Source organism: Phyllostomus hastatus, unplaced genomic scaffold, assembly GCF_019186645.2.
Source record: "Phyllostomus hastatus isolate PE091 unplaced genomic scaffold, TTU_PhHast_1.1 phas_contig_209, whole genome shotgun sequence".
NCBI classification, from domain to species: domain Eukaryota; kingdom Metazoa; phylum Chordata; class Mammalia; order Chiroptera; family Phyllostomidae; genus Phyllostomus; species Phyllostomus hastatus.
This window is the reverse complement of record NW_025333735.1, coordinates 3,952,766-3,977,166: the sequence shown is the minus strand read 5'-3', so window position 1 is coordinate 3,977,166 and position 24,401 is coordinate 3,952,766. Positions and strand designations below refer to the sequence as shown.

The 24,401-nt window shown below is 34.6% G+C and overlaps 1 protein-coding gene across 1 annotated transcript in view; it reads left to right on the top strand.

Moving 5' to 3' along the window:
• The window catches only part of SPATA1 (spermatogenesis associated 1), a 40,245-nt gene extending 16,816 nt beyond the window's left edge, over window positions 1–23,429 (top strand). The window contains 10 exon segments of the mRNA XM_045835317.1: window positions 2,213–2,266; window positions 2,371–2,599; window positions 6,078–6,192; window positions 6,855–6,915; window positions 11,472–11,595; window positions 12,255–12,377; window positions 16,154–16,332; window positions 21,213–21,311; window positions 23,342–23,400; window positions 23,402–23,429. Of these exon segments, the coding sequence (XP_045691273.1) occupies window positions 2,213–2,266; window positions 2,371–2,599; window positions 6,078–6,192; window positions 6,855–6,915; window positions 11,472–11,595; window positions 12,255–12,377; window positions 16,154–16,332; window positions 21,213–21,311; window positions 23,342–23,400; window positions 23,402–23,429 (1,071 nt within the window).
• Window positions 23,430–24,401: the final 972 nt, after the last annotated feature.

Genomic DNA, 24,401 nt, shown 5'->3' with positions numbered 1-24,401 from the left:
GCATGTGCCACAACTAGCCTTGGTTGGTGTGAAATGATATAACTCCTACGTATCTTTTTTTTGTATCAGCTATTATTATCTACTGATTGCTCCTATTTGTAGTTTCTATTATTTAGTTCCAGGATTTTCTAAGCAGAGAGCTTCCTAGCTGAAATTCTCAATCCAGGAATCCATCAGATCTTAAATTTTGTGGTTTCTCATATGTACATAAGGTTTATTTGTTTAGTCAAGATTTTTCATATGTAAATGTTCAGTATATTCCTATTCCACTCTAGTTGACATAATATATATTGTTTTATATTTATTAATGTGATTATTTGTTTAACATTTAACTCTGTCATTAGACTCTAGTTCCCTATGAGGAGGGAGTTTGTTTTATTCATTATTATATTTATAATCAGTACCTAACAAGAGACATTTAAATGTTAATTGAACAAATTAAGTTATGACTCTTAATGGAAAAAGTAAACATTTTCCCTCAAAGTAGGACTGTAGAGGAATTTGCTATGTGGAATTTTTAGAATCAACAGCTAGATTTGATGTTTTTTGTCATCAGAGTTGTACTTAATCTGCCAGGATATTAAATTACTGATTTTTAGGTTAGTTTTCCTCAAATGAGGAAAAAAATGAATAATAACTCTCATAAGTTTTTTCATGATATTAAAGTTATAAAATATTAAGCGCAGAATCCTAGGTTGGAAGGGATCTTAAAGGTAGTTTAAAGTCAACTTCTAAAATTCTTCTAATATTTTATTATTTTCAACAAATATTTATTGATTTTTTTCTGCATATAAAGTGAGAAAAAAGAATTTGATAGTGATTATGCCCTTAAAGAATATTCAATGTTGTGAAGATAAAATACATTAATAAATAAAATAGCATATTTTGTATGTTCAGAAGAAAAAGAGATTACTTCCAGCAGGAGAAAAGGGGAGATGGAGAACTTCAAGGAAGAAGTGATGTTCATTTTGGATGTTAAAAGATAAATATCTGATCTTGCAAAGATGTTGGGTGGGAAAAGCTTTCTGAGCAGAGAAAATAGAATGAGCACAGGAGTGGAGAAGCAGGCAGCTGAGAAAGAGTAAGTGGTTCATTTTTGATCATGTGAAAGGGAATAGTAGATAAATTGTAAAAGTAGTTTGTTGAATGTCTTGAATGCCAGATTAATGAGTTTAGATTTCTTTTTTGAAATGTTGGACTTTTTGAACAAAAGATGACATGATGAAAGCCTTCAGAGACTAGAGGCAGGGGTTGTAATCAGGAAACTCTTGCAAAAGTTAGGCAAGTGATAAGGAGTTCCTAAAGAATGGGCTGATTTTCAGATTTCATATACTATTATTTTCTACTTGGCTCTATACTTTAGACACAAAAATCTCCCTTTGGTCTCCAACAGCGAACTCACTTCTGATTTATAATATAGTTGTACTTGCCTAGAAATCACCCCTGATTTTCTAGTAGCTTGCCTGTTCATGAATCAGGTCTCAGCTCAAGTATCGTCTTTTTAAAATGGCCTTCCCTGACCACCTAGTTTTCAGATATTCATTCTCTAAGGCATACTCTATTACATTATTCTATCACAAATCCCTATACTAAGTCATGTTTACTTAACATCTGCTCTCCCAAAGTAGAATGTTAAGCTACATAAGAGCAGGAACTTAGCCTTGTTTACCATTGTACCCCTACTATATATAACACTGCCTGACACATAGTATGCCCTCAATATTTGTTGAATGAATGGGTGACAAATAAATATTTAAGAAATAAAGAGTACAGTGTTGCACTTTGGAGCGATTACCTGGTTTTGAATCCCAATTTGGAAACTTTCTAGTTATAAAATCTTGGGAAGCTATTTAGTTTCTGCGTCAATCTTGCCTGTGAACTATAGACAATATGTGTGCCTATCACTTGAAATCTTGAGTATTAACTGAAATAACCTATGAAAAACACTTAGAATAGTGCCTGGCACACAGTAAGTTCATGCAAATGATGGCCATAATTATTATTAAATAACAAGGAATTTCTATTATGTTTAGTACAGAAAATAGAAATAGGACTATATTCTACATTTTCTAGAATCTAGCCTTAGTTACCAGCTTTCAGGTTAGATTTCTATGACATAGGTGTGTGCCTTTGAGGGGAAAAAAAGTAGAGGTAAAAAGAATTGAAAAATCTCACAAAAGCTTTCATTTTTTTCTCATTTATTTATTTCTAGGTGAAGGCAAAACAAGAATCAGAACTGAAATTCAAATTGTTCCTCCATATGTATGTAACATGACATTTTAAATCTATGCTAACTTTATCTTATTGGCTAATTTTTTAACTTACTGTTTTTTAAATTTCTAATTATCTAATATTTCCTATATGTTTTAGGCTCTTCAATCAGAATTATATTTGCTTCCTGTAATGGATCATTTTGGAAATATTTACTCAGTATCAACAATTTCTTTAGATGGGCGGCAGACTGATGATGGTGTTGCTGAGGCTGTCGAAGTAATTCACAGACCAGTTAGTGTAACTCTGTCAAAGGAAGAACCTGGGACAGATCCAAGTTTTTTAGAAAATGTTTTGAACAAGCCTCTCAACAAAAATAAGGAAAAAGGTGATTTCAACTGCAATGGGAGAGACAAAGAGGTTATTATAGTATATTTTAGTATTCAGGCCTGTAAGGAAATTCTGAGCCAATTTAGTCTTATAAATATAGGCACCATAAAAGGGAAAGCTACAATTCAATTTGGGGATATTAAAATAGTTTCACTAGGTGGGAGAAAAAAGTAATTTAAGTACTATGCTAAAATAGGAACAAAATCAAAACATTTACTGTGCTTAAATTAACTCTACCACCTTTACTTCTTTTATAACATTATAGTTGCAGATAAAGTTAAGGCTAAATGAGAGAAGAAGGAAGTGATTACTGCATAAAATCTTGGTATTATTTTAAATCCAGAAGGCTCTTAGTTAGCAAAACAGTATTCTAAACCAATGCAAAACAATTTTAATCTTGGTAGACATTTGTATTTTTAAAAATGTTAAACTTTTAATCTTACTATACCAATCAATTTACTAAAAATTCAGCTCTTAAAAACTGGTAGGTAATTTTAAAAAATCAAAGTTAAACTTATATAAATAAAGTTGGTACTACACTCTATTTTTCCCCCTTAATTTATGCACTAAATAAACTGTTGGTAATGAAAAAGTAAATATACTAAACATTTGCAAATGAAATGAATCTCCCTAGCCAAGGCTAATGACAACAGCCATTCCAGCTGCAAAATACATTTGATCTTAAACAGTTGCATTGTTTTCTATCTGCAATTAAAGCAATTCTTATATTCTAAGTTTACACTATACTCAGTGACCTTCCAAACTTAGCACCTTCTTTAACCACAGGCACATTTGACATTTACTGTTCTCATGTGATTTTGTATTAATTAGTCTACCAGGAATTAGTTTTCATGTGTGATATGAGATAGGATTTCTTAGTATTTTTCCATATATATACTACCATTTATTGATGATAGTTGTGTAGTTCTTAAAATTGCCAAATTGTCCTTTAGTACTGCCTGAGAATTCAAACTATCTGAGCCCTCACAATAATATCATGATATTATCAAATATGGCTGATAATAACATGCACAGTGTGTTTTATAAATCCTTTAATAAAGGAAAAAAAAGAGTACAGTATTGCTTTACTCATTTTTGCACATTGAAATGGGTATTCCCTTATATTAGTTATCTTCTGTCCTTTCCTGCTAGTCTGTGTACTATGTCTTCTCATTTTGTAAGGATTGGGGTTTTTTTCAAGGTTTTGTTTATTTTAGAGAGAGGAAAGGAGAGAAGGAGAGAGAGAGAGAAGCATCAATTTGTGGTTGCCTCTCCTACGCCCCTCACTGGGGACCTGGCCTGCAACCCAGGCATGTGCCCTAGATTGGGAGTTGAAGTAGTGACCCTTTGGTTCTCAGGCCAGTACTCAATCCACTGAGCCACACCAGCCAGGGCTCAGTGTTGACATAACTTTAACATGTTTAATACTTGACTCCATCACTGCCCCCAAAGCAGTATATTTTCTTGACTCCTTTCTTTTCTTTCATCATATTTCCAGTTGTTCAGACTTTAAGCTTTGAAATTTTCTTTATTGTAGAATAATTCTGAGGTAAAAGAACCTTAAAAACCGTCTTAACTACCCCCCTTGCTTATAATTTCCTGTCCAGTCTACCCTCTAGATCCTGTCAATCATTCTTGTTACAAGTTGGATTATCTGTCCCCCTGTTTAAACACCTTTGAAACACTCATTGATTACTATTTCAAGCCCAAGTTCCTTAAGGTGGCACAGAGGACCCTCATACTCTGACTTCAAACCCAGGGTTACAAATGTTGGGCTGTGCAGATTTGTCACTGCCTAATTCCAGAAGCCTTTCTTTCATATAGATCATGATATGAATGGAGCTTTCAGGATTTTCTCAATAAGGTAATAAGTTCAATAATTTTTCAATAATTTTTAGCTATTATTGTTATTAGCACCATTATTATTATAGTTTAGGGGTAGGAAGAGGAGGAACAAGTACCATGAAGTACGACTGGAGAAGTAGGTAGGGATTTGAACCTTAAGAACCTTGCTTGCAAAGAGCTAAGGAATTATGTAAGCAGTGGGAAGCATTCTGGAATTTTTAACAGGAGTGGCATGATTGGATTTAAGTTCCAGAAAAACAACTTAGGCAACCATATGGAGAACAGACTGAGGAAATAACTGAATTGGGAAATGCAGTGGAATAGAAATCAGAACTTGAAGAGACTTCTAAGGATTGCGTGCTGTGCAGGGTGCTTTACATGCACTGTGTCATTTTAGAGATAAGGAAACTGAAGTTAGAGCAATAACTTACCTCAGGTCATACCTACTATGACAGTGCCAGGACTTGAAATCTTATGGTTTGACTAAAAGCCCATGCTTTGTAACATTGTGCTAGAGTTATACAGAATTTTTCTTGATTGCCAAAAATGCTACATATATCACTACTCTGTATCCTGCAAATGCTATTTTCTTTGCTCAAATTCTTTACTCTTTTCTTTTCCAGGCAAACATTTCACAGTTCAAAAACACAGTTATCAACCCCCTCTCTATTTTTAAAAATAATGCAGTGCATTATGCTCCAAACTGCTACTACTAATAAGAGGAACATGTCCCACACCAATCAAACTGTCACTCAGAATCAAATCAGTTCTGTATTGTTTCTTTTGGGGGCAGTGGATTGTGTGGGTGGTACCTTACCAGTAGCTCTTAAACAGCTGACATACCTATTTTTTGTTCATTTTGCATTGAATATATTTTTTACAAAAATTCTGTTTGCTGTCCTTAAATGATTATTCTAGTGCCACCTGGGAAATAAATGGTAGCAGCCAGACTAAAATTAAACCAATAGGCTTTCAGGTTGCAGAATATTGTGATAGTCCTTATAAAATTACTTTTCAAATATTAATATGACTCATTATTTTTTTCTAAATTAAAAAGTTGATTTGTCCAAGGGGAAAAAATCTATATAATCACTGCCAGATTCAAAATTCTGTTAACATAAAGGGAGATATTATAAGTGGAAATGTAAGTGAAATGCAAATGAAAATATATGCTCTCTACACCAGAAATTTCCAAAGAGGGTTCTTCAGAATGCTACATGAAAAAAAAAAGACACTTTGACAATTAAGTTTGAGTAAAACCCAACTCACCTCCCTCTTGAAAATTCACATTGTACATAAAAACAGAGAAATCTTGCAGTAGGAGTGTGTGTGTGTGTGTGTGTGTGTGTGTGTGTGTGTACACGGTTGTGTTTCTGTTAGAGTTACTTACCAATTTTTCCCAAACTGAATTGACCAAAGAATTCCCCTTTCACTTTCATGAAATATCTCATAAAATTTATTTTGGAAATTGTTACCTTTTATTATGTATAGTAAACTTCATGAATATTCTGAGTCATAGGACAAGATAATAATATGTTCATATAAAAACAAAATTTTAATATTTTCTTTGTTATGTTATAAACTCTAATATGTTATGAACTCTGTTTGCCCTGGATGAACATTAACATCAGCTGGGAAGAAAGAGACTCTGAAAGAAAACCAGACTTTAAAAAATCAATTCAGGAATTCTGAATTGCCAGGATCACTGGAAGATTCAAATAATGACTATTTTAGCACCAAAAAGAGGTAATTAGTATAAATATTCAGCGCACATATCATAATCTAAACTATAAGAAGAAGAGTGAGATATCTAGAGTACTGTTATAAGGATTTCTAACTAAAACAAAGATATGAGTTAAATGAGTGATATTTTAAATTAAATTTATTTCAGTTGTAATCCTTTTGTCATCAGGGCCAACCTAATTACAGAAAACTTTCTGTCTTCATTTGCATTTCTTAGAACTAATTTTTCAGCCTCTCTTTGATTCTTGGTTATGGGTAAACTAATCAGTATGCTTGAGTTTCACATTGTTATCATTTCATTCAAATCAGTACTTAAAAAATTATAGTACTTAAATTATATAAAAATAAGGAATTTTATAAACTATTTTTTACAAAAGAACCACAAACAAAATATGTTTATAGACTTTCCAGTTATTTCCCTTGCAAAAGACATTGGACTATGATTTGAATTTAGCTGTAATATAATGAAACACAATTTTATTGCAAATACTAAGTGTAGTTTATATTGATTATTAAAGAGATTGAAAGGTAGTATGATAATGATCTCAGGCTAACTTTAAAAAATTTTAGTGTTACATCTGTTTATAGAAGATGAAATAAAATATGAAAGGCTAATATACATGGAATCATTTTTAACATGACTTTCAAATCTCATTTCTTTTAAGTCAGTTTCTCTGGAGAAATGAAGATGATGGAGTTAATAACATTAGAAGACATGACAGTCAGGTATGATTTTAAGGTGTTTGTTTAAGTGTGATATTGAAACCTAATATTTATACTGAAACTAAAATAAAATTGCATATTAAAATATCTAAATTGTCTAACCTTAGAGGTTAGAAAATGGGAGATAAGCATCAAGATAATTCAGTGACCTGACAATTCAGTGAAATTTCTGGAAGTTCCATGGTCTGGGACATGTTGAGGTATGCCCTTTAAAAGGAAAGCTAGGTTTTTATCTCGCCCCAGCTACCACTGAGAATGAGTCACTTGATGGACTTCTTTGGAATTTGGATAGAGATTTACCACATTTGGATGTGCTGTGCCAATCTTTTTTTTTCAATCAAGTAATCTAAACGACTGCCAACTTTGAGTGGGCCCAAAGCAAAATGGCTCACTAGGTGACCCCAGAGGCATTGCAAGTAGAGCTGCCACTTGTGTTGTATAGTCCAGCTGATCCAGTGATGTCCAGTCTGTCATGGATTGGAATACTGAATGGAGTCTGAGACAAGCACTGGTAGGAGAATCACAGCTCAGAGCCCCCATAGATTTACAATTAAATATGTATTGGAGCAAAGGCATGCCATCTCCAACAAATTATGTTCTGTTGTTATTGGGTATTAATAAAACATGCTACCTTCATGCTTTAAAATTTTTGTCAGTCTGATGAGTGATTAATGCTATTTCACTGAAGTTGGAATTTTAACCTCCCAGGATACCCTTAAAGTTGATCATGATTTTGTATTATGTGGACTCCATTTTGAAAACTTTTTTGGAAGTAACTTTTCAAGTATTTCTATTAGGTTACCTGCCATAGATTGCTGATTAGTGGGAATTTTTAGTATACACTGAAAATTGATGCTTATGTATATTGCAAATGTCTTCCTCTATTCTATGCCATATAGTGTACCTTGCTGAGTACATTGTTTAAGTATTCCACATATTATTTTTTCCAAATTCTCTTTCTATGTTTTTTTCAATCATCAGTTAGATGGATAAGTCTCAACTTATAATAGAAATATTATAAAATAATATTGTTGGTACAATATTCCCTTACTGCTTCCACACTTAAAATTTTGTGGAGAAATGAGGTAGGCAAACTATGCCTGCAGTCTGTTTAGTAAGGCCTGTGACTTAAGAATGTTTTTTTATATTTTTATTATTTTAATTTTTCAATTACAGTTTATATGCAGTGTTATTTTTTATTAGTTTCAGTTTATAGCATAATGGTTAGACAATCATATACTTTACAAAGTGTCTTCCTGGTATTTCCAGTACCCGTGCGGCACAATACATAGTACAGTATTAGTGGCTATATTCCCTATGCTTTACTGTACATCCCCATGACTATTCTGTAACTACCAATCTGTACTTCATAATCCTTCACTTTTTCTCTCAGTCTCCAACCCCCTTCCCCTCTAGCAACCATCAGTCTGTCCTCTGTGTATAAGAGTCTGTTTCAATTTCGTTTGTTCATTTATGTTGTTCTTGAGATTCCACATATAAGGAAAATCATATGGTACAATACATGACTTTCTCTGCCTGACATTTGATTTAGCATAAAACCAACCCTCTAGGTCCATCCATGCTTTCATGGTTTCATGCTTTCATTTTACCATTTTTCATAAATGGTAAAATTTCATTTTTATGGCTGAGTAATGTTCCATTGTGTATGTGGAACACAGCCATTCTTTTGTTTCAAGAATGTTTTCTAAAATTAGCAAACACTTGAAAGAGCAGATCCATTCCATTTATTTCTCAGTTACCACAATTAGTGTTATCTTTGCCTTTTATATTTGTTACTGTTTCTCTGATATATTTTACTATTATCTTTATGTTTCATTTTCTTTGCCCATTTAATTTATATTCGTCATTATCCTTACTATATATTTGGTCATATCTGATCCTCCTTGGATAATTACTGATTTATTTATTTCTGAGACTATTTTATTTTTTCCTTAGTTTCTTCTGCTTGGCCAACTTTATTTCACATGTTCCTGTTATGTTTTTATTGTTATTCTTAGTTATTAAATTTTTAATTTAGAGTGTTAATATCTGCAAAAATGTGCTTATTTTTAGGGTATTTATTTATTTACTTATATTTTATTTTGTCCATCAACATTTATCCCCCATACCTTCCCCCACCGCCATCCAACCCCCTACCCCTGCAGTCATCACACTATTTCCTTGCCCATGAGTTCTTTCTCTTTTTTTTTGTTTGATCCCTATACCCTCCTAGTTCCCCCGCCCAGATTTGTCAGCTCGCTTTCTATCTATGAGTCTATCTCTATTTTGCTTGTTAGATCAATTTTGAGGGTTTAAAAAAACTAACTGTGAATGCTAGATTGTTTTATAGATATTGTTCATGTTTACTTGTGTTGGACTTTTCTTTATCAGTAATAACAAACAGGTGTTCTTATAGAGGAAGAGAGAGCCGTATTTTGATGGCTTTTCTGCTTCTTAGTTAGGAGCACCCTCTTCTGTTGGTACAACAAAATGCAGCCATTTATTTTTAAATAAATGGGGTTTGGCAGGGAAGGAGTTTGTTTTCTTTGGATACTTTTCTTACTAATTTAATTCTTCACAAGTCTTATCTTACCTACTTTCTCCTTCTTTCTTACCATCTATGCCCAAAGGAATAGTAACTCTTATTGTCAAAGCATTTTCCTCTCAGAAGTTACGTCTTCTCATGATTACCACCTCTGGCCCCCTACATTTTACAAGCCCTTTTCTTCTAGATTCCTCATAGAAAGTGCTCTGATTAACCAGATCTTATTCTTACTCTCACTATTTCTTCACTGCATGGGAAGGGCCTCTTATTTCAGATATAACTGTGGTTGATGTTTCCTGTGTCATCTGTTCATAGTTGTCAATTCATGGTTGTTGGCACCAATTCAACACCAACAGAAATCTCCAGTTTGGTCTATGGTGAAGACAGAAACTTTACTCAGTGCAAAATAGCTCAATAGTGATGCAGCAGGGCTGTGATGTGGGACCAGGCCCCTCTTCATCTAGACAGCTGTGCTTTGCTTTCTGGATGGTCTGCTCTGCTCTGTTGTGTTCCATTATCATCTGCTTTGCACTGTGCCTGTCTGCTCCATTCTATGCCACTCTGCTCTGTCCTTTGTTCGTCTGTTCTACTCGGCTGTGGTGAGACATCTCTGTGTTTCAGCTCAGCCAGGGAAACAACCTTCAGCCTCTGGTGGAAAGGAAAGTGTGCTCCCTGAGCCAAAGAGGGAGCTGCTTGTAGATACGGAAGTCCCTGCCCCTGGTCCCTGATTGGTCTGTTCTCATGCAAATGAGGACTCCAAATTCTCTTGCAGTGTGGTCCAAATGGCACTTCTCTGATTGGTCAGTGAAGATGCTGGTGGAGATATCGCTAAGCAGCTCCTAGGATTAAAATGGGATTCTAGGAACTCCTTTGTAAGGGCTGGCTCAGACAGTGCAGGCAAGCAGTTCAGTGCAGCGACGCATAGGTGCATGCAGGCTTCTCTGTGAAGTGCAGTATGTATGAGAGGCTCCTGTATAGAAATGGCTGCTAGACTCTTTTTTTTTAGAATTTGAGCCCAGTTAGCCACTAGAAGCCCTTCTTCATAGTTATCTTCTTTCTCAGGATCCACATACTTCTCTTTAATGCATAGTCATGTATGACTCTGCTTAGTTGTTGGCTCCTGAACACAATCTGCTGGCCTACTATGTTTATTTCTCCACTTACATGTAGATTAAAGCATGTGTAAATTAAAGGATTCTGTGTCCTAGCTGTGCTGTAGGTATAAATTATGGGTACTTTTATTTGCTTTCTTTTTATAGTAGTTGGGAGGATACATGGAAAGATTCTGATTTAGGAGGTTGCCATTATCCTGTGAGAAACTGATTTTATAAGTTAAGAAAATAAAATAATATAAACTTGAAAAAGAATTATAAAACAAAGTAGTGGTAAGGGCTTAAGGAAATATAAAGTAGAAACTAATAAGTTACAGAAGTAGAAAAAACTAGCAGAATTGAAACAATTCAAGATCCATAAAGTGGTAGAAAGAGAAACATCAACATTGCTAAGGCTTGTAGTAGTTTATCAAAAATGGGCAGAAACTCAAAAATCAGAAAAGATAAAGGTGCTATAACACAAATATAGAAGAGATAAAATATATGAAAACAAAATGTGTGCAAAAATTTGAAAATGCTATAGCGAATCCAATTTTCTAAGCAAATTTAAATGATCAAAATTTACTCAATATGGAAAAAAATCATAGCCAGCTTAGAAAAATGTAAACATTATCTACCATAAAAAATAACTAAGGCCAGAAACCTTCGAAGAAAATCATATTCAGAAAACAATAATAGATTCTTTTTCTTAAATTTTACATTGGAAGCCATTCTAAGTAATAGTGGAATGGAGAAGCTAGAGCACAAGAAAGAGTCTGTAAGTATAAATACTTATAAGCAAAAAAAAATCACCATATAAGTAAAAAAATGTATTGTTGTTACATATTATCAAATGCTTACAGATGGGGGGAAAATAATGTATCGCCCTACCAAATCTTACTGATTTTCATGTTTTCTTTCAGATAGGTAAAAAAGAATACATCACCTTACCAGATCTTAAAGATTTTCCTTCACTTCCTTGTCAAGGAAATGATGTCCCTGCTGATTTTCCAGGAATAACTGAAATCTCTTCACTAGAGATTCATAGTAAGTATGATGATACCATAAGTACAGATGATTCTGTGAGATAAAGTTAAATGATGTTAATGGGGAATTATTGTGTGATGAGCAATGACTTTCAGTTTGAGAAGTTTAAAAAAAGTTCCAAAGATGGGTCGTGGTGATGGGTGCATAATATTGTAAATAACATAATACCTATACACTAAAAATGGTTAAAATCATAACTTAATGCATATTTTACCACAAAGAAGTTACATTATTTTAAAGTATACACATTTTATGTTAATTAGTGCATATCTTTGGTCACTAATATGATTTCTGCTTTAAAAAATACACTCTAAAATTTACATTTTTCATGTAAGATTTCATTGCAATAACTTTGGGCCCAAGATAAATTTACCAAAAGAATTAAACCAAGACATATAACTACTTGAGCTTTACCTAGCTTTACACATGTATGGGACGTCTGTGTTCTTCACATATATGTAAATCCTCTTAGGTATCATTCTCAGAAAGGGAATTGATTCCTCAGAGTTTTCTATAGCAGCAAATACTATATTGCAGGAAGAAAAATAAAATTTTGGGTAGAACTTATTTTAAACTACATTTAAGTTTTATACACTATATTTTAGGAAATGAACCATCTTTTAGCTTTCAGACATTGATGAGCATGGGTTATATTTTAGGAAGGAAGGTTATCAAACAAATAAAACAAGTAAAGGAAGAAAGAAAGTATCTGCAAAGAATTAAAGAGGAGCTAATAAAAGTTGAAAAGCAGTATGAACAAAGCACATTGAGACAATATCGTGGTAAAGTTTATTACATATCTTTTATCACTATAAAAAGCTTAAGTTTTATAGAATTTATGCTTTTTAGTATTTACTATTTTACTGTTATGGTTTAAGTGGTATACTTGATATGAGTTCAATTCAGAAAACATTAAATCATTGTTTAACTCTGTTTAATACAATAAATGCAACATGCTTTATGTAGAGTATTTTTATTAAAATTCCAATATTTTTCATAAGGGACATTCATTTATTCATTCTTCTACTCATTTACTATATAACTATTAAGTGCCTACTGATTTTGGCCACCGTTCTAGCAGCTGATACTAATAGGCAGGCACAGTCTTGTCCCTGCCCTCAAGAGTTTACAGTCCAATGGGGAAATGATAATCAAGTTAAGCAGTAATGGTATATATCCTGATGAGTACTGTGATAAAGGAATTACAGAACTCTATGCAGGAATACAGAGGAAGAACACCTAAACTAGATGGAAGAGATAAGAAACACATCCAGGAAAAGGTGTGCCAGCATCTGAAGTGTGCCTCCTCTTGGATTCAGGCCTTCAGGCATGGTTTTCCTTCTGCCATGTCCATCTGCTTGTCCTACCTTCTCCTTTTATCCTCTTCTCCCCATTTCAACTGGCTATTTTCTCACTAACCATTCAACCTCAGCTTATATCTCACTCTAGAATCCTGGGTTTCCTTAGTCTCCTCAAGGTGCTTAATTTTTTTATGTGTGTCTGTCTGTTTTGCTAAACTGAATGAATGAAAGAATGAGTGAATGAGTGAATGAATAGGAATTAGGTAGAAGTAGGTAGTTTCCTTGCAATGGAAATAGAAACATTGCTGTTAGGACTGGTAGAAGTGAAAAAAATGAGCCAGGGTGGAGAAAGTATAGGCTAATGGTTTGAAAGATGTCAAATGATTTTAGAGTCCTGCGTTTTGGGTTGTACTTGAGAATTATAAGGGTAACAGGTTCATATGGAATTAACTGATTTTAGGATTCTCAATTTACGGCAAAATTATTGCTTCAGTACTAGAATTGACGGAAGGTTATAGACAATTTCAGGAGACATTTTTGAATGTTCTACATCCTAGTATTAAAATGTTATCTGAAAGTGATGGCAGTGACTCAACCTTGTTGCACATTAAATGAGCAATTTTATTAGACAGATTCAAGGAATGGACTAGAAATTGAAAGATTGATTCTAATACCAGATCAGTCTTTTACTTAGGTAAGTTATTCCTCCTCTTTGTGCCTCACTCTTTTGGTTTATAAAATGAGAATGATCAGTCACTTTCCATTTTAACAGGAACATTTCAAATTAAAGGCATGTATTAGCCATTAGATTTTTATTGAGCCTATTATGTGCTTCCATTCCAGCACTGTGTTTTTTTAATTTTTATTTATTGATTTTAGAGAGAGAGGGGAAGGGGGAGGGAGAGAGAGTATTCATTGGTTGATTCTTCTATGTGCCCTGACCAGGGATTGAACCTGAAACCTTGGAGTATCAGGATGATGCTCTAACCAACTGAGCTATCCAGTTAGAGTTCCAGCATTGATTTAAAAAATTTTTTATTCTCACCCAAAGACATGTTTATTGATTTTAGATGGAGGAGAAGGGAGGGAGAGAAACATCAATGTGAGACATTCTCCGACAGGGGACTGAACCCACAACCCAAGCATATGCCCTACTGGACAGTGCCCAACCAACTGAGCCACACTGGCCAGGGCTCCAGCATTGTTTTATCTGCTGAGGATATAGCAGTAAATAAAACAAACATGGCCCTTCCTCTAAGGAGCTTGCTTAACAAATAAGACAATATCAGCTATTAATTAGAGCTGAGGTGTCACTTGAAAAGAGTGTAGGAGAGTGATGGGCAGGAGAGATGCTTTAACTAGGGTTTCCAAGAGCTACATTTCTATGGAGATACCATTAAGATTTGCTTTTTAAGGAAGCAAGTATGTAAAGAGATAGGGGGAAAATAGTAGGAACAAAAGGAATACTAAATGTCAAGGTCTGAAAATAGGAATGAGTTTTCAGTCTTAAGACCTGAAAGAAGGCCAGTGTGGCTGGAGTATGATAACTAAGGAGGAATGTAGAGAGAATTAACATCAAAAGTTCAGCAAGAAGCCCTGGCTGGGTGGCTTGGTTGGAGACTTGTCACATATACCAAATGTTTGCAGGTTTGATTCCCGGTCAGGGCATATACCTAGGTTGTGGGTTCAATCTCTGGTTGGGGCACATATGGGAGGCAACTGATCAATGTTTCTCTCTCACATCGAGGTTTCTCTCTCTCTCCCTGCCTCTCTCTTAAAAAATCAATAAACAAGCCCTGGCTGGCGTAGCTCAGTGGTCTGAGCACGGGCTGCGAACCAAAGTGTCACAGGTTCGATTCCTAGTCAGGGTACATGCCTAGGTTGCAGGCCATGACCCCCAGCAACCGCACATTGATGTTTCTCTCTCTCTCTTTCTCCCTCCCTTCCCTCTCTAAAAATAAATAAATAAAATCTTTAAAAAAGAATCAATAAACATATCCTTGAGTGGTATTAAAAAATAAAAAATAAAAGCAAGGAACAGATAGGCCAATTCTAGGAATTTGGATTTTATTCTAAGTAAAGTGGGAGTCCATTGGAGGATTTTTTAAGCTAGGAATTTATGTGATTTTTAAAATATGTTAGAATATTCAGGATGGCTGTTACATGGTAGCCTTTAGAGGGACAAGAACAGAAGCAGAGAGATCAGTTAGAAAGATCTTAAAAAAAAAAAAAAAGAAAAAGAAAAAAGCCCTAGCTGGTGTGACTAAGGGGATTGAGCACTGGCCTGCAAACCAAAAGGTCACCATTTCGATTCCCAGTCAGGGCACAAGCCTGGACTGCAGGCCAGGTCCCCAGTGGGAGGCGTAGGAGAGGCAACCACACATTGATGTTTCTTTTTTCCCTGTCTTTCTCCCTCCCTTCCCTCTCTCTAAAAATAAATAAATAAAATCTTTTTTAAAAAAAGAAAGAAAGAAATGCTTTCTTTTCTTTCTTTTATAAGGTATAAAGATTATATATAGGGCAATAGTTAAAATTTTGAGTTAAGTTCAATGTAGTTGTATATTTTTAATAAAATCACTATATAGAGTTTTTAAATATGGGGTTTACATTCTTTTTGATAATCTGAAAAAAATGAACACGAACATAATCTGGTATGCTAGCATGCAGTTGGTGTTGCTGTTAAGTTTATAGTTAGAATCTCATCAGTGCCAGAGCAGTTCCCTAGCTGGTAGTGTTGAATTTCTAATTCAGAGTGTCAGGTTTGAGATATCTGATCCACACAATTTTGGGGATATAGGTGGAATAATCTTGATAGAAGATGAATCAGCATCACCAGATATCACAAAACATGTCATTTTGAGGGCTGAAGAAATTAAGGAAAAATCAGAAAAAGTATGTTATGCCTCTTTCATAATTATAAATAAAGTTTCCATAATCAAATCAGATTATGGAATAGTAATCAAAATAAAAATTATGGGCATTTTGCTATATATAATATTTTTAATAAATATTTTCCAGAAATAATTATAAGCTTAAAGAAAAACTTGGTCATGGATTTTGTATATACTACTATTTCACTATATTTGTAGATAAATACTTTTATTATTTAAGAAATATTTCTCTTAGTTCTAATTTTCTGGGCATATAAGGGAGGGAGAGGAGGGAATAGAAGACTTTAACTCTAGGGTCCTTTTTAGATTTAAAAGTTGAATCCTTTAATCAAACTCAAACTATAGCCTTTGCTTTTTTTTTTATAGCCTGTGATAGTTCGAAGAAAAAATACTTTGAAACAAAGAAAGTGACAGCATCATTGGAGGAGGTTTTAGTAAAATTTCAAGAAGATTTAGAACTCTACTATAAAAAACTGCTCATGCAGCTTAAAGCTAGGGAGATCAAGATAAGATTGAAGACTATAGCAAACATCACAAACTCTAAGGTGCTACTAAATGTGTTCACATTCTATTAGAGAAATTCTATTTAAAATATTTGCTTTATAATTGTTAGTATTATTATATTTAGGATGCTTTGGGCTGCAGATAAAATAAACCTTGACTTAAACCTGGCTTAAACAATAAGAAAATTCATGATGCTGAGGAGATACAATCACCTGTGTGATGATGTCTTTAAATGTCTAGGTGCTTCTGGTACTGGGTTGGCCAAAAAGTTTGTATCATTTTTTTGCCCTATAGTGGCTCTCATAGCACTTAGTTGTCTTCAGCTTCGTCCGAAACAGTTTTGTTAGATTGTATTGTGACAGCTGTCATATCAGAGTACATTTTAAAAAACTTATCAAAATCGATGAGTTTTTGTGTAGCCATTTAAATATTGAAGATGGAAGAAAATATGCAACATTTTCAACATATTATGCTTTATTATTTCAAGAAAGGTCCAAACACAACTGAAATGCAAAAAGACTTGTGCACTGTATGCAGAAGGTGCTGTGACTGATCGAACATGTCAAAAATGGTTTGCAAAGTTTCATGTTGGAGATTTCTTACTGGACGATGCTGCTCCATAGTCAAATAGAATAGTTGAAGTTGATAGCAATCAAATCGAGACATTAATTGAGAACAATCAATTTTATACCGTGAGGCAATAGCCAACATACTGAAAATATCCAAGTTAAAAAAGATATTGGTGATAATGAAAAAAATGTGTCTTTTGTATTATGGAAAAAACATAATGGACTTTTTGGCCAACCCAGTATTTCCTGATTATTTTCAAATGTTGGTTTGATTACAGAATGCCTTTCCTTCATGGTAGCAATAGAGTTGCCAATGGCAAGTAGGGTTATATGCCTCCAAACCAACAAAGAACCTCTTCCAGACAGATGGAATATACAAAACTTGCCCTTTTGCTTGGTGGGGGATCAACCAGGCCTACCCTGGAATAATAATAGTTACCAGGGAATGCTATATGCTGACTTAGATCAATTACAAACAACTCTGTCCCTGAGGTTAGGCTTATTTTCTCTGATTCTATGGGAAAGAGATGAACACATGATGAAATACAGTGAGAGACAAACAGTTATTTACTACATTCCTCTTTTATGTGTGGGGAGGTTAATAACATTCATGGAATCTCAAATTATTGATTTTCTAGAATTATTAAATTATATAAAATTTTGTCTATTTTTTCTTAAGATAGTCTTGAGTATTGAAAAATCAGAGACATGAAGTTTATTTTTTAAATTGAGTAATTACACCATATAATTAAAAAACAAATTCCAGGAGTTACATATCTGTTTAATTTTCATTACCCTATTCCACTTACCCAAAAAAGTTTTTATATGTTAACCATATAAAAACTTAATCATGATTAAGATTATCGAGTTAACTTTAGACATGATGAAATATTAAAAAGTTCAGCTTCTGGTCAAGATGGTGATGTAGGCAGACGTGGCTCGCCTCTTTGCACAACCACATCAAAATTACAAATAAAATATAGAACAGCCATCACTCAGGAATGTCAGAAATCGAGCTGAATGTAAGTCTGACAACCATGGAATTAAAGAAACCACATCCACCCAGTCTCGTAGGAGGGGCTGGCCCCACACCCACGTACATAAAAATTCTGGAGGGATGTCTCCGGAGTGAGGAGTCCCAGACCACACCAGGGCCCTCAGCCCAGGATCCCAGTGCCAGGAAGATAAGTCCCCACAACTTCTGGCTGCAACAACTGGCAGGGATTGAATCAGTGGAAGTGGCTGCTGGATCTCTAAGCATTTCCTCTTGGGAAACCCACACATGGACTAACATACTCAGACTCGCTCCCTGTGAGCTCCAGCACTGGGCTGCCAGCTTGAAGAGCACCAGTGGTATACAGGGAGAGACTGGAGTGTCTGACATCGGGGTGAGCAGAGGCCATTGTCCCTTTGCTGACCCCTCCCCCTACAGAATCAGTAGGCTGGTGCCATATCTGAGACTCCATCAACCTGGCTAGCACTGTGTGACCTACTTTGGAGATCCACAGAGGCTCCACCCCAACTAACTTAGGGGCCCATCCAAGCAGCTTTTCCATGAGAATGGCTGGTCTTAGCTCCTAAATCCTATCAAACAAGCAACAGCTGGCTTTAGTGAGCCCTCGTGGCAGCTAGGTTAGAGTCACAGCTTTGTGTCACCTGGGAATCTCCAAGCCCAGCATGAGTAGCAGCCACCTCAGATTGCTTTACAGCTCAGGCAGGGTGCACTGGGCAAAACACAGGTGGGGGATGACCTTGGCCTGCACCACTCGGGAAACCCAGATCTAACCCAGATCTAAACCCAGATCTAACACACCCAGTTGACAGCTACAGACCACGTCAGAGCACCACCACCTTGCCCCTCCCCTGCACAACTGATCCTTCACGGAGGGTGGAGGTGGGTGGTCAGTGGTCAACAGCCAGTCCTTGCAGCTGGCTAGCCTGGGTAAATCCCTTCCATTGATCTGCCAACAGCAACCAAGGCTCAACTACAAGAGGAGGGTATACTCAGCCCACATGAAGGGTGCACCTTGAGTACCCAGCTTGGGTGATAGGGGAGGCTGTGCCACTGGACGCTACAGGATGCCTACTACGTTAGGCCACACTATCAAGATATGGAGTCAAAGCAATTCTACCTAATACGTAGAAAGAAACACAGGAAGTCTGCCAAAATGGGGAGACAAAGAAACATGGCCCAAATGAAAGAACAGATCAAAACTCCAGAAAAGGAGCTAAGTAAAATGGAGTTAAGGAATCTATCAGATGCAGAGTTCAAAACACTTTATAAGGATGCTCAAGGAACTTAATGAGCAGCATAAAAAAGATCCAGTTAGAAACAAAGGATACACTAATTGAAATTAAGAACAATTTACTGGGAAACAACAGTAGAGTGGATGAAGCCAAGAATCAAATCAATGATTTGGGACATACAGAATGAAAAAACAACAATACAGAACAAGAAAAAAAAATCCAAAAAAATGAGGATAGTATAAACAGCTTCTGGGACAACTTTAAGAGGTCTAACATTTGCTTCATAGGGGTACCAGAAGAAGAGAAAAAGCAAGAAATTGGAAATCTATCTGAAAAAATAGTGAAAGAAAAATTATCTAATTTGGTGAAGGAAACAGACATGCAAGTCCAGGAATTTGCAGAAAGTCCCAGTTATGATGGATGCACAGAGGCCCACTCCAAGACACGTCATTATTAAAAGGCCAAAGTTTAGAGATAAAGACTCTTAAAAGCAGCAAGAGAAAAGAAGTTAGTTACCAGAAGTTTGCCAGATGGGAGGGGGGAGGAGGAGGATGGTGAAGATGTGAGGGGATTAAGAAGCACAAATAGGCAGTTAAAGAATAGCCATGAGGATGTAAAATACAGTATGGGAAGTGGAGTAGCCAAAAACTTATACACATGACCCATGGACATGAACAATGGTGGAGAGATTGCCTGAGGAAGTGGGGGTGCTGGGGGGAAGGGGCAAACAGGGAAAAATCATAATCAGCAAAATATAATAAAATACTAAAAATTTCCTCATTTATATTTTCCCCGTTTTATTGATATAATTGACTTGTAATATTGTATTGATTTAAGGTGCACAACACAATGAATTGAAATATGTATATACTGTGAAATGATTACTGCAATAAGTCTAGTTAATATCTATTGCCTTATAGTTACAATTTTTTTCTTGTAATGAGAGCTTTTAGGACCTATTTGCTTAGCAACTTTCAAATATACAATACAGTATTGTTAACTATAGTCATTATGCTATATATTACACCACCAGAACTTACTAACTTATAACTAGATGTTTGTACCTTTTGGCCCCTTCACCTAATTCCCCTGTGCCCCACCCCTGGCAACTACCAATCTGTTCTCTGTTTCTATGAGTAAAATGTTACTATTTTATTTTATTTTATTTTATCCTCACTTGAGGATATGTTTTTATTGATTTTAGAAAGAGAGGAAGGGGGAGGCAGGGAGGAGCAGGGAGAGAGAGAGAGTGTCATCAATGTGAGAGGGAAACATTGGTTGGTTGCCTCCTATAGGCACCTGACCTGGGACTGAACCAGCAACCTGCAACCTAGGTATGTGCCCTGGTCAAGAATCAAACCTGCAACATTTTGGTGTACAGGATGATGCTCCAATCAACCAAGCTACTTGGCCAGAGCAAATGTTTACCATTTTAGATAAATTTAATGTAAAATCTAAATAAGCTCAAGTAATGCTTTGTCCATATTAGCTGATACAAATTTTTAGCATACCTAGTAGTATCTATTTAGCCATTATATCAATTCAATATATGACAGTTATTTTCATAAAGGCTTCTTAAATTTTTAAGTAATTTCTGTTGACCATATACTTCATAAACTTTTCAAACAAAAGTAACCAAAAGTGTTCTTATATTAAATAGGTTTACTTGTACTAAATAAGTTTTCTTATATGAAATGTACCACTTTATTATTAAGTATGTTAAAGTAATGCTAATCTCACTCAGCTAATAAAGCATTATGCCAATTTCTAAAGCTTTGCTAATATCTTAAGCATATTCCTTTTGTAGTAATAGTTGGCATTTGTGGTACTAATTTCATGGTAATTTTTGCAAATTGCCTATTTATTTTTATAATACATGAATGATGATAGAAGAACAAAAGAGAAAGCAGTCCCTAAACTGAAGAAATCAACAGGTTAATAGTAATTTACTTCAAAGCAATGTTTATTTTATGGAATAGATTTTTTTCACGATTTGTGCTTTTGGTTTTTGTTAATCACATCATAGTTTATGTTAGCAAGGCAATTAAAAATTAAAATGTATAGGTGTTATCCTTAATAAAGACATCTTAATATATCTCACACAGAATAACCTTATACTTCATATCACCGAGGTACAGTGTGCAATTGACCAACTTAAGAGAAAATCAGATATTCAGAAAATAAAACTCATCATAGAAGCTAAGGTAATTTTCATTTCTCCTGATTAAATGATAAAACTTGTTGGTGTTTTAACTTGGGGTGTTAATAGCATAAGAAGGAAGGACTGACTGTTTTAATATTGTTACCTTGACAAAGAGCACATGTGAAAAAAAAATGCAAGAATGACCACTAAATCCTGAAAAGATGCATGTTAAATCAAGGTCAAAGTAAAATTCAGTAAAAATTCCAGTAAGAATTAAAGGAAAAGGACCCTGTGAATCACTACAAAGGCTCAATAAAATATTTTCAAAGAAGTAGTTTTCATATGCTAGAGTCATTCATGAATAAGTTTGACTTTTTAAAATTTAATTTTCATTAATTTTCCCTCTCTCTTGGGTAATTATCTCACTTTCTACAGTTATTTTCATTTATATACTTGTATGAATGCTCTCGTTTCACCTCTTCACCAGAAATAGCTTGATGACAGAATAATGACCCCTTGCTAGGTTGAGCCCTATCCAAGAGAACTTCCTGTGATGCTGGACATGTTCCATACCTGCACTGTCCAGTATGGTAGCCACTAGCCACATAAGGGTATTGAGTACTTGAAATGTAGCTTGCTGGATGACTACGGAATTGAGTTTCAAATTTTATTTAATTTGAATAGATTTTAATTTAAATAGCTACATTTGGCAAATGGCTGCTATACTGCACAGCAGAGTTCTAGATTCTTTTCACTACTGGCATTCTCAAGGCTAGCCCTTGGCTCAGCATTGAGAAACTTAAAATACAGAAAAGGAAAAGGGCAAAGGAGCATTTTTAAGTAAACATGAATATTTAGCATTATTATACAGTATGTACTCAAAAGATAATTGGTTCAATGAATGAAACTTTGTATATTCAAAAAAACAGAGAGAAAGCCAGTGTGGAAACTTGTGCACTTACTGATAGTTGGGTGGGTAAAAGAAAGTAATACAAATGCCTCCAGAGTCTTCAATCAAGAGTCTCACTGTTCTTTTCTTTTGGAAAGGATGCACATTAGATCTTACCATCTTTGTATATTTTAACCTTATAAATATCACTTATGAATGGTTTTAACCCATATTAGAATTTCTGGCACAAAAAAGAGGAAAGACTAATAGGAAAAAGAGAACAGTTTTCAGCATACAGATTGAGGGGGAAATTCTACATTTAACCATAGTGTCTAATTGGCACATAGTAGACATCATTACTATTGATTATTATATTTGGAATAATTTACTTCAAACTTACCTATAAGAGTCAGAACTGAGGGGCAAGAAACCTAGCCAGAGTCTGTTGCAACCATATTCAAGTTGGTATAGCATAAGCAGTGCTTCTCAAAGTTCAGTGTGAAATCACCTGGGTCTGACTTAACAGTCCTGGGGTAAAGCCTGAGAGTCGTCATTCCTAAGAAGCTCCTGGGTGATATGAATGCTTCGGTCCACAGACAATACACGGAATAGTAAGGGCTGTGGCACCAGACTGACTTGAGTTTAAATCCTGGCTGTGCCACTTACTAGTTTTATACCTGGAGTGAGTTACTTAACTTCTAGGCATCTCAGTTTGCTCAACTGTAAAAAGGGGATAACTAGTAGTATAGGTCTCAATGACATTTTTGGTAGAATAAAGGATTAATTCACTTAGAAGAGTGGAATAACACTACTGTATTATGTTTCTTAACTTTAGTTTCTCAGGGCTAGGAATTAAGGTTTTTTGTAATTATGGGTTTTTTTAACTATTCCTTTTCACTTTAGAACAAGGTTTGAAGCTTTAGCAAAAGATAAAAAATTGTTTCACTTTAGGTTTTTTAGAACAGTTTAATTTTATTATGACTATGTTATTAAGTAAAATTATTTGATAGGTTACCCAACAGTAAATAAGCAGGACTTTTGATTTATAAGTTTAACCTAGTAATTCAGTGCAAGTGAAGGCATTAAAGGGAAATGAAAGAAGACAGTTAAAACAGTTACAAAAAAACCTTCATTCAGATGACAATTATGTAATTTAAGATGGGTAAAATGAAGTTCATTTATGAAAAATAATTCATTTATAGATGAGAAAACAAGCAATTTCAGATGTATCCACACTGAAAGCTGCACTGACACAGAAAAATATTAATACATCTTTACAGCTTCAATTAGGTATGTAAAATATTAAATATTTATTTGATCAGATTTGTTTGACATTTGTTCTCCATGGCAATATTTTATGTAAATCATAAAGTTTATATTTTTCACCAAATCCTTTGGTAATAAAAAGGATTTCAGGAAACAGATAAATAAAAGTAAAATGATGCCCATTTGGTTATTGTTAAATAATCTTAAATGTAGCTAATATGACTGTAAATATGATTAAAATCATATTCTTAATAAATAGGAATATATTTGCATATAAATAGATACTGTTTAATGTACTCATTGCACTTTAATTAAAAGCAATCTGGAAATACAAAAGAATAAGGATACTGAATTTGCATTCAGAGTTATGACAGTTTAGTGTCTAAGAATTTAAATTTTTCAGTAATTTATATAAAGACACTAGAAATTCAGCAAATTGTATGGAAAGTGGTTGCTGTTACTCTGCCATAATAACTGTGTAAGTAGGAGATGGAATACTCTCATAACAGATGACTGAGTCATTTATTTCAGTTTAGAGGGGAAAATGTGCAGGGAATGCAGGATTTGTGTAAGTCTAGAGTTCAAGGATACAGACTTTTAGTCTAAGTATTTAAAGGAACTAATAAAGTGCACACAATGTTGTTCTTAATTGCCTTGAGATAAAGAACATTTATAAAGGTTCTTTGCACAAAATATCTCTTTTTGAAAGAGGAACTGCTTGAGAAAACAGGATGTTTAGATAATTTAAAGTAAAATGCAGATACATAAAAATAAAAATTTAACCATGAAAAGAAAACTAGCCAAGAAGTAAAGTATAGATGTCCATAAGTGAAGGAATATTAGTAATTGGAAGGGTAAATGACAACAGATGAAGGGTACGTGACAAGGGGTAGAATCAGGTTCAACAGCAAGCTTTTCCTATTGTATCTGATATCCTATATCAGATATACCCACACATAAAAAATGTCATCCATAACTACCTGTAAAAATCTAGTC